Genomic DNA, 14,438 nt, shown 5'->3' with positions numbered 1-14,438 from the left:
TTTTTTTTTTTTTTTTTTTTTTGTCACTTTTAGAATTTACAATTAAAAAAAATCCATTAATATATAAATATATATTTTAAATAAAACATTCGAATTCAAGCTATATTTCATCAAATAACGTTTTTTTTTTTATAAGTTTTATCCAAAAAAAAAAGGCCTATCTTCAAAATCCACAAATAATAGTTTTATTTTGAAATATAATTTTTTTTTGTTTTAAATATATGTATAGCCCTTTTTCTCAGGTATTTCTATATTTTATTTTTCTCAAAAAAAAAAAAAATACAAAAATTCTTAATAACGCTTCATCTTCGAAAGTTTCGTTGCAATCCAAACAACCATAAATTCTATCTATACGTGTAAATGGTAATTAAGTATTCATTTATTGTTTTGCATCTATAATTTCTACAATATTCTAATTTATATTATTGTAGCTTCGAATATTCTATATTACCGTAGCTTTTCAATATTGGGACTTAAGCTTTTGTTTCTCTTGAGTTTTATTCTTAATCGAAAAATATTCTATACCTAAGAAAAATAATAAAAAAATATTAATAAAGACGAAACTTATATTGATATAAAGTATTAAAAGAAAGCGAAATATAAACATACCTTAAATTTAATTTTGAATAAAATAAAAACATATTTAAAATGGGTTACTTAAAAAAATAAACAAATATTAGGTGATGATTAAGATAAATTGAATTAAATGAATATTTGAAACTCAATCAGCTCCATTGAAAATAAGAAGAAAAAGAAATAGTATTTGAATGGTAGCAAGGAGAAAGGAGGGGTGGTCCAACTTCCCACGTGTTACTTTTGAACTCCCTCCCTTCTCTTCGTCCATATTGGAATCAATTTTAGTTTAAATTCCATCCTTTTCCCTCAATTTACTTCATATTCGTTAATTCATGGATGCCAATGCAACTATTTCTCATTAAACCACAAAATTCTCCATAATTTATTAGAATAAATTCCTTTTTTTTTTTTTTTTTTTTTTTAAATTTTTGGCGTGTGATTCACAGTAAAAGATTCCATCTTCTTTATTCACGATTTAATCTTGTTTGCCGGGGAGAATCCTCCTACAGAACTGGACACCCCTTGTTCTTGTTTCTGCTAATATCCAACCAATGAAAGTTTAAGCCTTTGGTACAATTAAATCGTCTCTTCAAGTACGCCTAGCAATGGCCGAAGCCAGACCACTCAACCTCATGGACTCTGCCTCGGTGGCCATTAAGCAGTCGGGTCCAAGCCCCGGTGGCGACGCCATTTCACAACTTTCGAGGATGGACGGTCCAGATCAACCCAAGGTCGCGCGCAGCCCAACTGTAAATTATATAAAATTTTGGAAGACCAGAAAGTTGATTCTTGTAAATTCTGTAGTTTATTTATTTTGTTCGATCATTCCACAGATGTTACACTCGTCACAAAACCAAGGCCCAAACAACCAAAGGTTTTATGTCGTTTAATAGTTTTTAAAAAATCTTAAATGATTATTTTCCTCTCCATATATTGAAAATTTAAAATATATTTTGTGGTTAAAAAGTTATTAAATTATTGCATTATTGGCCTATGAGCAGTATAGCTTATTTTAATAGATAATATATAGTTTTTTTAAAATTTAAAAGGTACAAAAATAACGACCAACCTATAGAAAGTATCCATAGGTATGGAACCTTAATGGACGAATTAAGGCAATTAAAAAGTCAACAAAATGTACTAGCGGTTTCTGTTTCTATTTTTTCTATTTTCCAAGAAAAAACAAACAAAATTAATTATCCAATATTAAGTAAAGGGGGAAACGAAAAAAGAAAAAGAAAAAACAGAGGCGATGGGAGTTCCCGCTCTATTCCGCACTCGTCAGAGCGCCACGCGACCTCACGAGGAAGTGTTTGAGCCTGGTATCTAGCTGCTTCTCTGGCTATCTCTGAGTGTTCCAAGAATGGTAAACTCCTCCAAGGACGACACAGCCACCAACGGCGATTCTCCGCCCTCCAATTCCAGCCTCTACTCCGAAGGCGAGAAGGTCCTTGCATATCATGGCCCGCGCATCTATGAAGCCAAGGTACTTTTCCTTCTACGCCATTTTTTTTTATTTTTTATTATGGTATTCGACTTTCAATTCCTCTTTCTTTTTCCTTAAAACTTCCCTTAAGCATCGAGCTGTCAGCTCGTTTTTCGGTTGGCGCAGCTGATTTTGGGAGGAAAATTACAAAGGGGGGGGGGGGGGGGGGGGGGGAGAGATTATTTTTGTACCCTAATTCAATCGCGTCAGTTCTTTCCTTCGCGTGTGGCTATTGGATTTCTTTCGCTTGTTTTGTCGGGTTTATGACCGGAGAAAGAGAATACCGTACGAAGGTTCAATTAGCTGAGGTCAGTGTTACGGGGACACGAGAGCTTTGGAAATGACCAAGTTTCCTACATTATCAACGAAGAAAAGGATTAGGACCATGTCTATACGAAGGAAAAACGCACAGAATTTGAGTCATTGGAGAGAACACATTTCATATGTAAAAATTGAACAACGAATTCCAACAATTCTTGGCAAAAGCGCAGTGAAAAAAGAGATGAGTCATGGATTCAGCTACTTCGAAACATAATTGACAATAGAAGGCTGCAAAGCTGAAGATGACATCTCCTTTTGGAGAGAATATGATCTATAATGCCGCTGTTTAGCATGATCCACTAAAGAATATTTGCTCTTTTGGGACTATTGGAAGAGTTCGTAAGCTTCTTATTGAGACAGTTGGCTGAAAATAATCCCGAAGAATCAAGAGATCATCATCTTGAATCATCAAAATCAACCAAATTAACCGAATCCAAGTTCTCCTACAGAGAACTCAAGTCAACAATCTTCTTATCCTTCAAGTTTCTTCTAAAAGAATCTTCCAAGATAAACAATAAGAATCCCATGAATCTGATATAACTCCATTTAGGAGTGTTGAGATCTTTATCAAACTTTAAAATGCTAAAGATCAAACCATATATCTGGAGATGTTCATAGAGTTGGTTGGCTAGACACATGAGATATAGGTTGTTGGGAGATGATCAAGGAGTCTCTTCACCATTCTCTCCTTTCATGAGAAAGGAAGCCTTTTATGGTAAGTCAGGGCAATGTGCCGTTTTTTGGGGTTTGTGGATGGAGAGGAATAATAGAATATGATATTTGGTCCCTTGTTAAATTACATGTTTCTTTGTGGGCTTTGTTGGTGAAACCTTTTTGTAATTATCTGTAAGAATATGATATTCGTGCATTTAACTTCATCATCTGAAGCAGTCTAATTTTCATGAATCGATGGTAAGAGAGCAAGATCGAAAAAAATAAAGGAATTATTTACCTCAACATCATAATCAGTTAGATAATTAGGTATCATAAGCTTCAGCTACCTCACTTTCGTCTTGCTTAATGTGTTCTGTTGAGGGAGAGATATTACTTCTCCTCTGATTGGATGCAACATCTCCAGGAAATTGTGCAATATTAGTTGTACTCCTACTAACATTTTTCTTTATTTTTGAATCCATACATGTTGTCTTTTCTTGTGAGTGTCATAACCAACAAAACTATTATGCCTAGTCTCTTTGGATTCAACTTGTGAACCTTATTAAAGGAGATCCTAGAGTTGCTAGCAAAAATTGTGAGTTTTCTTGCGATTGGAATGTACTCCTTGTTTGGTAGGCAGATCCTCTATGCACAACAACATACCCCTACGCATAACAACGTGGTAACACCAATTTCCTAAAATCTCTGAAGTAACTCAACATGCATCTTAATTGAACAAAGAGCATAAAACAACTATCACATAAAACTAAAAAACTACGTCTTATTTCTACAAAACAAAAGGCAACAAGTTGCATCAACTTGATTCTTCACTAGGATCCCCATTTTGTATCATCTCACATTTAAAGGAAATCGATGCCATATTATTCCTTATCCACAGTGATCAAACAAGTAGCTATCCAGTTTATGCCCTTACATTTCAGGTTCAAAAAGTTGAGCTTAGGAAGAAGGAATGGAGATACTTTCTGCACTATCTAGTAAGTTTCACTTCCTTGTCTTGCAATTTTCCTTGCCCCCCTTCTTCTGATTTTGAGTGACAATCTTAATATAGTGTATGTTTGTTTAAGTGAAAAGTTTCTTCTCATGTTACTGACTGCTTCCAATTTGTCATTTTGCAGGGCTGGAATAAAAAGTGAGTCTTTCGTTCTATTTTATATTTGAATTCGCTATTGTTTCAGTCACTTCATCTACTGTGTAGATGTTTTTTTTTTTTTTTCCCCCCTCCATCGTGTGACGTCATCTAGTTAGGCTTCATATGCTAGCAATTATATGCTTCTTCCTTCTGCTTTCCTTTTCATTTTTTTTCTACTTTCACATTATTTTATTAAAATGACATTTAAAACTTCCTTAAGAATGTTAGAAGCATAACAGGGATGTAGAGACACCGGGTCATTTTTTCATCACTTGCAGCTTTGCTTATAATTTTGTCCAAAGATCTTTGCCTTGCTTTAGATGCGATCAGTTGGCATTTTACTGCAGTGGAAAGAGGATTGCATTGCTGTTAAGGATTCTGCTATCGGGATTTTCTCTATTTCGATAGAGCGTAAAATTAAGGACATTATAGATGGCTGGATTTAGGGGATTTCCGCCCATGTAACTCCTACTGGTGTAAGGAGTTTTGGCAGGAATTGTTTGATTGAGCTAGGTTATATGAAGGTGCTTGGTGTATTGCGGGGGACTTCAATGTGATAAGATGGATGGAAGAGAGACTTAATTGCAATAGAATTACTAGAAGTACAATAAGTTTATAGTTGTGAATGATTTAATAGACCCCCCATTGTTATGCGGCAAATTTACTTGGTATTGTGGAGTAGAGTACTTCGGCTTTGAGGATTGATATAATTTTTTTTTCTTCTAGGGGTTAGGTAGATGATTTTGAAATCTCTAGATTGAAGAGGTTAAATCGTCCTACTTCAGATCATTTCCCCCTTGGAGTGGTATTTGGGAATAATATAGATAAAAGAAAAAAACATGAGATTCTTCATCAAATTGCCCAAATTAACTAGTTGACCTAGCATGGTGGTATTTCTCCTTAGCAAAAAGATGATAGAATTAGGCTGAAAGCTTCCTTGACTGAAATGATTATTAGTAAGGAAAGAATGTTGAGCCAGAAATGTAAAGATTAATTGGTAAGAGGTTGGGGATGAAAACGCTGCCTTCGTCCATAGATGGATCTCAATCAAGAAGAAAAGAAATTTGATCTCTACTCCCGAAAGTAGCGTGGGTCAATTGTTGTTGACTGAAGAAGAGATTGTTAGCTTCTTTTAGAACTTACACTTCAAAGATGATGGAGTCAATGTGGTCTCTCTCAATAGATTTAGCAGCTCTTAGTTAGAAGGCCATTTCAAGAGGAGGAAATCCTCAAGGAAATTTGATGTATGGGCAGCCTAGAGAATTTGGCTTCTCTCATTAATGAAATTCCTTCTGACCATCATTTGGAATATCTTCAAATGGAGAGAAACTTCGAGGCTTTTGAAAGGAGGTTTGGGGTGACTGGTAGACAATTGGAAGAACTTCTGTGTTTGGTGCTAGTTATAGAGAAAGATAGTTACCAAAGTTGCAAATATTCAAAAGGTATTTTCTCTCTGAAGACACAAAATGGTAACCACCTTTCTCCTCTAACTCCGATCTCATGCGCTTCTTTTACCCCATATCTATTCACACATATCTTCTGTAACGTAAGTAGCTCCATAGGAGTACAACTAATAATATTGAGGATTAACCCCATGGATCATATTTAGAGATCGTCTCTATCTTGTATGGTCATCAGTGGTGTAGGGCGTGTAAGAAACCCTTTGAATGTTTGGAGAATGTTGGGTGGGGATGTCAGTTTGCATCAGTGATTTGGAATATCCTTTTTAGGGTTTTTGGTAGACGTATGGCTTGCAATAGTTCATCCAGACTAATTTATTTGCGAATGGGTCTTGCTAGGTTCAATGCCCCCTTTGGGCTTCTGTTACTAAGAACTTTAGTGATAATCCCTTTTCTTTTGAATTAGAGCATCTTTCTGTAAGTTGTTTTGTTTGTCTCTCTAGGATGTTTGGGTTTTTTGTTAGCTTGGGCTTTACAGGACATGGTTAGAATGATGAGCCTTGCAATTATGAGATGTGAAAAACGAAACATATGGATGTATTCTCTGGAAGATTCTTTTCATAAGTAGCCTGACTAACTTTCTTAAGAATGACGTACAGACCATAGTATATAGGTGCCAACTTTGCATTTCCTCTCCTTGCTACCAAAAGCTGGCTATTAAGCAGCTATTAAGAAAAACTATACCACCACCCTTGCAACTCTACATCATGGTAAGATCTTTTATTTATTTATTTTTATTTTTAAAATTTCATTTTTATATATGATAAACTGAAATTTCATTGGAAAAAACTAAAAGAATACAAGAGCATACATCATGACTAGTTTTTCTGCTCGGGCTTTCATTAATTGCTGTAAGCACAAGAGTTCCATCCACTTTTCTCTGTTCGTCTTTTTTATTTTATTTTTACAGTTTTTCTTTTCAACAATTGGGGTAGGTACTATCCCAGTTTGAGATTTCATGAATATCATCTTCAAATAATCTCTTGAAGGGGGATTGATAATGAACTTGAAACCTCCCGTTTCCCTTTTTATTTCCTGCAAATGTATTTTCAAAATTGAATACTTGGTTAAGATGCTTTATATTATAGCATAAAGTCGTATGAAGAATGAGGGCCTTACATAAATAATTCTTTTTTGCACTGCTTTTAGATATATGATTCTATGTACATTAAACAATTATAAGCTCAGAAGAAGCTTGTACTTAACAATATATAATAGTGATCACTTTCCAAATCTGATGATAGTAGTTTCCGTCATTTAATTTGAGCATTTCCAACATTTTACATCAGTATCTATTTTCTTTAAGCATGGCTTGCGATTTTGGTTCCTGAAGGGTTAGATTTTCAGACCCAATTAAATAAAGTTGGGTGCAGGGCTTTACTTCTGTTTCTGTTTCCAGATTTTTGTAAAAAAAAATATTTGAAAATGAAAGTTTTAAGCTTTCAAGTTTTTCTTGTATTGGTTACATCATCTCCTGCCGAAGCCTTTTCTTGATCAACTGTTGGAGAAATGTTTAAGTTGTGTTCTTATCCACGCAATACTGATAACCTCTTAGAAATCGTCTGGCGAGAATGCATTAGAATTTTTCTTTAGTTGGTTGCATTTTTCTTTTCAAGAATGTTCTTTTAGAAAACAATATAGAAGTTATTAGCTTTGATTGGATTTATACCATCTTTTTATGATAGTTATGTCATTTTTATAAAAGCAATACAATAGTTATTACAATGCACATCTTGCTAACAGTTGGGACGAATGGGTAAGCGTAGATCGGCTGATGAAATGTACTGAAGAGAACCGTTTGAAGCAGCAAGCCCTTGAGAAAGGGTATGTAGAAAAGAGCTCAAAGTCTGGACGATCTGCACAAGCAAAGCCAAAAAATTTGATCGGTAGTTTTCAAATTCCTAGTTACACCAAATCATGCGTTCAAAATCAACATCTTTGACTTTGTATAATCTTTCTATGCATCTGTTACTTCGTTATACTTGCCTATGATTCTGAATATGACTAAAATTGTCTAAAAAGTAGGAATTTGTTTTCATTTTCTCCTTCCAATTTGGACAATGAAGCACCAGCTCATTCAACAACAAATTGCTAACCTTGTCACTTGTTGGTTTGCGTGCACATGTTTTTTCTACTCATAACAACTATTTTGTATTTTCAGAATCCTATTCCAGTGGAGATTTTTTTTATTTTTTATCAAACATTACATGGATAGGAGAATTTGAACCCACGACCTCTTAGAAAAAGTAGAGATACCTAACCGTTACATATGTTCATGTTGGCTACAATTCAGCAACTTTTATGAATAGGAGAGTCCGTGTGTAATCCTGGGCTTTGGGAGATTTTTTTGATCTTCCTCTTTGAACCCTTTGATTTCATTTTCTTCTTTGTGACTGAATTTGATCTTGCATTATGAATCCATCGCTTAAAGTGAAGATAAAAAGGCTATAAAAAAAGTTAATATAAAAGGGACCGGAATCCCCCCTATCTAAGCCCTCGTAGGTTCCTACATTTTGACTTTGTAACAGCCTAACCCCACCACTAGCAGATATTGTTTGCTTTGGCCCATTACGTATTGCCGTCAGCATCACGGTTTAAAACGCATCTATAAGGGAGAAGTTTTCACACTCTTATAAAAAAATACTTTGTTCCACTCTCCAACCGATGTGGGATCTCATAATGTGTTTATCAGGAATAGATTTTTAAACTCTTATAAAGAATACTTTTTTCTCTCTCTAACCAACGTGGGATCTCACACACTTGGTTCACTATTGTGAGTGTGTTCACTATTGTGAATGATTGAGTAACTTTTCCTTGAGATTCACTTTCAAACTCCAAGCTCTTCTACTTTTGGGGTCAAAACTTCTTTTCCCCATAAATGCATTGGTATTGGTTACTTTCAATCGACCCAAAATAATGTATGTCCCCGGACAATTTTTATGAGGCCGGTTTTCCCCTTTTCTTTCCAGTCCTCTTGTGTCCATTTGCAAAGAGAATGTCATAAATGTTTCTCAATTTTTTTGCAAACCCAGTTGATTACTATTGACTGTAAGAGACAACGCTTTCTTCAATCTTCCCACCAACACCTTAACCAATAATTAGTACTAGGAATTACTTTTTTTTTTTAACAAAAACGAACTTCTCAATATGTCAATGAGATGAAACAATAAATTATTGAGTGCTATGTAAATGATAAAAAAAATAAATTAAAATAGCTGTTCTTATTTTTTAAAAAATAATCTATTGATTATTGTCTACCTGAAATCATTACGTTTCTTCTATGCATCTGCAAAAGTTTTAACTTATGAATAATTTCTGATTATTTCTAATGCATCAATTTCTGTTAGAAATCTGTGATGCGATATATTGTTGCATTTGAGGTTTTGTATGTGAGTCAGCTAAAGCTTCGACTACTGGTCATTAATGGTAATATTTGTACTTTTCTTCATTTCCTAATTAAATTAATGAAATTTGTTTCCTTGTAGATGCAAGAGTGGAGAAAGAGGACCCCAAGAACAATGGTATTGCTTATTTTCACACTTTTCTTGAACTCTTTTTAATTTTTTCCTAGTTTTTGTTCAACTACGTTTCACTGTGTTGCTCAAACAATGAAGTATTATTATTTTTTATTTGACCCCATTGGTGCGCCACTTTGCTCAGTAAGTATAGAGAATGTAGTTTTATTGTGGATCTTGGAAATTTTTTAGAATTGCACACTGGCGTGACCTGAAGACCTTACCTTACCTGCTTCAGTACCTTGATTTGGGGAACCTATTTGAAATGAAGGTTTTACCTGATAAGGGAAAGGACAGCCTGAATCTCAGCCTAGCATCTCTTAAAACTTTACAGTCACTTGTCAAGATCGAAGATGAATGTATTTTCTCATCCCAAGACTTTCGAACTACTAACATACATTCCGTCCACAAATTGGAAAGAGCATCATTTGGAACCACTTTTCTTTATTGGCCACACTTTGGTTGGAGGGTTACCACCCTCCTTAGTTTATTAAAAACTAAAATCTTTGTATACCATACTATGAAAATTATTTGTTAAAACTGGCCTCGGCCTCCTTAAATTTTTTGTTCCTTCTTCCCGAGAAAGTCTCCTCTTTGTTTTTTCCCATAGCCAGTTGTAAACAACTCCTGCGATAAATTACAATGCCATTTTCTTCTTCCTGTTTTTGTGACTAAATATGTGCTTGTAATACTTCTATTGTTCTGTTGATATTTGTTGCAGCACCAAAGGGGAAGAAACGAAAGAATGACTCAGCCACCAAGGTTGGTTTTATATCATGAATAGAGATCCAATGTTGTAATTTTGTAAGAAAATGTTTCAGTATAAATTTGTTCAAGCTGTATGTATATAACGAGTTTACTTTTAGCTTCATCTTTCTATGGATTGAAAAGCAAGAAACAATTGTGGTTTTTGATTTTTCCTATCCAGATTTCATAGTAATAGCTTAGGACATTTCATCATTTTCTTTTTCCCATTGTCTTATTTGAAAATAGAAAGCAAAGCAATAAATAAGATGAAGACCATCTATTTGTGCAATGGAATACATTTATCTTTTTCATTCGCTTGAATAAAAAGGAGTTTTGGTTTATTCTTTCCCTTCCCTTCATTAATGATAGAGTTGATGCTGAACTTCTATATTTCTATGTTGTGTGTTGATTCAGTATTTTCATTGTGCTTGTGTTGTGCGCATGTGTATAAATATAAATTATCTGTATTTGCCAACAGTTTTTTAGTATTCATATCTTCAATTGCTCTTAATTTTCTCGACACTCAGTTTTCTTGTCATTATATTTGATAAAATATGGTTCCATGTTTTTCGAAAGGACAATCAATCGGTAGAAAAAGTAATCAAGATTCAAATACCTTCAACACTAAGAAAGCAACTTGTTGATGATTGGGAATTTGTTACGCAGCAGGATAAGGTACATATCGATTAAGGTACATATCAACTGTTTGTTCTCCGCGTTTCTTTTACCTATTACTTGGAGCAAATTGTCTCCTCCTGTAGCCTATCTACAATCGCTAATCGATAAAGGTGTTTTTTGTTATTATTACTCGATAGGACCTTTTTTTTAATCTCATTTCAACATATCAATGAATGATTAATGTTTCCTATAAAAAAAATTGTATTATTGTATGACAGAGGACTCTAAATACAGTTTGCTACTTGGTTGTCAGAAGGTATTAGTAGGTGAAATTTGAACATTTGATGAAATGATTAGGACATGTTCCTTGCACTTTCGCTCTAATAACTGTCATTATACTATGCATTTCTTCACATTCACTTTCGACAATTCCATATCGTTATGTGGATACCTTTTTTGTCTATTTGACACGGCAGTTCACAGATAGCTTATGCTCCAGTTCAACTTACTCCATTTGTCCATATTATTTCTTTTTCATTAAATTAGGTTCCAAGTTTTTGTTGCAAAGTGGAATAGTTGACATTTTTCATTTGCAAATTAAATGTTCCTTAATAACTTTTTTTTTTCTATTATCCAATTTTAACTTAATGATTAGTTTGATGAATTGACCCTTTTAAGAATTTTTCTTGTCACATTAATGCATTAGAGACTTGCCCCCTAAGTTATCCATTCATCTGTCTAGTTAGCATATTGATTTTTCAGATGATTCTGCCAGCTAGTCAAACTTCCACGCTCACCTACAGTTGATGATATTTTGACGAAATACTTGGAATACAGATCCAAGAGGGATGGCATGTAAGTTTGTTTATACCTTACTAAGAATACAAAATGGCATGAATCTGATCATAGTTAAGTGCTTGGATTTAATTTTCTTCCTTACCTGTGTCTATGGATTTTTTTTTTTATATTAGTCTTGTATTGATAACCACGTGTCTTAAACGGCTTAATAATTTTGTTAAATGCTCGGCTGAACGGTGTCTGAAGTTGACAGGGTGAACTTCCTGGAAAATTGGTAATAGTTTTATTTTCTTTTACTTTCATAATTACAGTAATCCAAACTGTTCATATAAATATTTGGATCAGGACTATTTGTAGCATTTTTGGCGCTGTTTGGTTAAGGATATGAAAATAAAGTTGACTTGGTGTGGAAGAAGACCCTAGCCCTTGGAGACACTAGGAGCAGAAATCTTTAGGGAGAGGAAGTGAGTGATTTTTATAGACTGGAAACACTTGTTGGAGGGTGTTCAATAGAAAGATGATAAGAGAGCTGGATTCTTGTTATTTTTATTATCCCTGTTATATCACTTAATAGAGATCTTCTAAAACGGTTTGTAGTTCATAAAATTCCTCATCCTTGCATAGCTGTTCTAGTATATAACACTTAAAAATTAATTTCTTACCTCAGTTCTTTCCTTCAGATGAAATCTGAGCAATTGCTCGTGCTTACAAGACTTGACTTGACTATTTATTCTTCATTGGTATAGGATTACCGACTCACTGGGAGAAGTCTTGAAAGGAATACGTTGTTATTTTGATAAAGCATTGCCTGTACTGCTCTTGTACAATAAAGAGCGTGAACAGTATCATGAATTAGTCGTAGATAATGTCTCTCCATCGACTATATATGGTGCAGAACATCTGCTACGCCTCTTTGGTATGTCAAGGCACATCCTGATCCCCGTACTCATCAGTTTCCAATCCTCCATAATGTTCATTAAGAACGCCACATTTTTTTATATCATTTCTGATTCGTTTAGTTTATTTATTGTTTCTTCAGTTAAGTTGCCAGCGCTTTTGGCATATGTGAATATTGAAGATGAAACACAGATGCGGCTACACCATAAGTTGCTCGACTTTCTGAAGTATCATCGCAAACCTTATAAAATGTTGACACTATATTTACTTTTTGAAATGTGATAGAACAGTGAAACTAAACTGGCACATGCATGCTCACAAATCGTTTTTATAACCATGTACCAATTTTTCTTGATATCTTTGTCTCGTGTTCCATTAGGAGGAATGCTAGGAACTAATATTGAATTAATTTCGGTTGTTTATTAGCCGTGTAATGCTTATTAGTTCTTCTCTTGGATGTAGATTTCTGCAGAAGAATCAGAGTACTTTCTTTGTCTCGGCATATGAGGGCCTTAAACTTAATGAGGGAAAGGGTAAGGGCAAGAATGACTGACAGCGAATCCTTATCGCATGGCATGTACACCTTCATGCTTGCAATTCATAGTCTGGCAGGGAGGTAGTAGATTTCTGTGATGCATGCTGCCTTGGATAGTCAAATCAATCCTCTTGTTGTAACTGTTCAAGCCGTATTTCTTTCTTTCCTTTCTTTTCTTTCTTCCCTCTCTCTCTCTCTTGTTAAAGAATAATTTGTTCGTTTGTAATTGATATTGGTTTGGTGCATGCACTGTCCATTTAAGAGTTCTACTTGAGTAGCTAAATTGCTGTCCACTTTTTTATTTTTAGAAAAGTAGTCCCAACTGCAAGCTTATGACAAGTCGAAATGAACGCTTAAACTGTAATGAAATCCAATCAGAAGCTGTCTTGTGAATTATTTCTTGTACCTTTTTAATTTATCTTTGCTATTTTATTCACTGAATTTTAACGTGTTGGTTGACTATAATCTATCATTTTAATTCAGCATTTCTGGGTGTTGGTTTTCTAGTTCGCTTTTCAATGTCTTTAAATCTTACTCTTTCTTTTTTGGATGATTTTTGTGAGTTGAATTTTTCATCAGTTTGAATGATTTGTTTTTGTTTCTTTTTCTTCTAATTCTGTGTTACTTTTTGTGTGTTTGGTTTTTATAGCCTTTCAATCCGTTGTTGATGTATGGCCTGTTCGTTTAATATTTATCATCAAATACTCCTGAATTTGTTTGATTATTAATCAGGTTGGGTTTCTTCAATTGTAAACTCTGCTTTGTGTCACTTTTTGTTACTTTTTGTAACTTTTCCTTATTTATTAAGACTTTATTTATTTCTAATTTAAGGTCAGTTGTTCACACACTATAATTGTTTGCATTTGTGAGTTGTAGACTGTGAATGTGATCAGTTTGTGATGTTCTACGGATATGGTAAGATGATCGAAGGGTTGAACAGGAAATAAAGAAAAGACCGAATACCCTGTAACCCACAATTCATAGTGGAATCAGTTTCATAAAGTTTCAAGTTCTTGTCGTTTCATGAGGAGAAGAAGAGTTTCCAAATCATGCTCAAATATTGAATGACTGCCACGAAACTGTGAGTCAATTAGATTCCGTCATTTTCTATTAGATTTCTGTCATTTTCGATACACGATGCTACAATAATTTTCTGGTTTGTAATGCCTCATGGGTGAGTCAATCGGATTTGTATCATTGCATCCATCCTCAAGCCAGTTGAGCTGTATGTGAATAATAAATTTGAGTGAGGGGTTTATACACTGTACAGTTGATTGCTCGACTGAAACTTGTTATACATGATGTTTTAGGTTCAATCTACAATAGCCACCTGTCACATGGCTAAAAAACATCCTTGTGACACTACCTATGACTCCCAAATGTTGTAGAGATTGTCATCCCAAATGTCGTCATATGAGATTGGTCGAAATACACAGAAGTTCGTTCGGACTCTCATAGACATAAAAAAAATTATATGATGTTTTGGATTTTAGGCCATTTTTATGGTGTACAGTGATGGGCAAACTTTTAAGGATGATAAAGGTCTAAAGGGAATGAATGAGGTTTTTGTCATCACTTTTTTTAGGATGTGAATAGTTGCCATCAAATGGTTGGTTGGTTAGATACAATCCGTCTGATAATTTATTGCCTGTGATTGTAGGTGAAGCTTCAACTACCAATA

At 34.3% G+C, this 14,438-nt stretch overlaps 1 protein-coding gene across 1 annotated transcript; it reads left to right on the top strand.

Annotated features, from left to right (window-relative positions):
- The first annotated feature begins 1,792 nt into the window (after positions 1–1,792).
- On the top strand, positions 1,793–13,153 carry LOC111478141 (protein MRG1-like). The gene is made up of 11 exons (XM_023122266.1): positions 1,793–2,062; positions 3,979–4,032; positions 4,174–4,187; positions 7,391–7,533; positions 9,133–9,168; positions 9,884–9,924; positions 10,486–10,584; positions 11,303–11,382; positions 12,072–12,241; positions 12,365–12,449; positions 12,685–13,153. The coding sequence occupies exons 1-11, from the start codon at positions 1,940–1,942 to the stop codon at positions 12,773–12,775; spliced, it is 936 nt and encodes a 311-aa protein (XP_022978034.1). The 5' UTR covers positions 1,793–1,939; the 3' UTR covers positions 12,776–13,153.
- The last annotated feature ends 1,285 nt before the right edge of the window (positions 13,154–14,438 follow it).

Source organism: Cucurbita maxima, unplaced genomic scaffold (assembly GCF_002738345.1).
Source record: "Cucurbita maxima cultivar Rimu unplaced genomic scaffold, Cmax_1.0 Cma_Scf00004, whole genome shotgun sequence".
NCBI classification, from domain to species: Eukaryota; Viridiplantae; Streptophyta; class Magnoliopsida; order Cucurbitales; family Cucurbitaceae; genus Cucurbita; species Cucurbita maxima.
The sequence above is the reverse complement of the archived record's forward strand: the minus strand, read 5'-3'. Positions and strand labels throughout refer to the sequence as shown.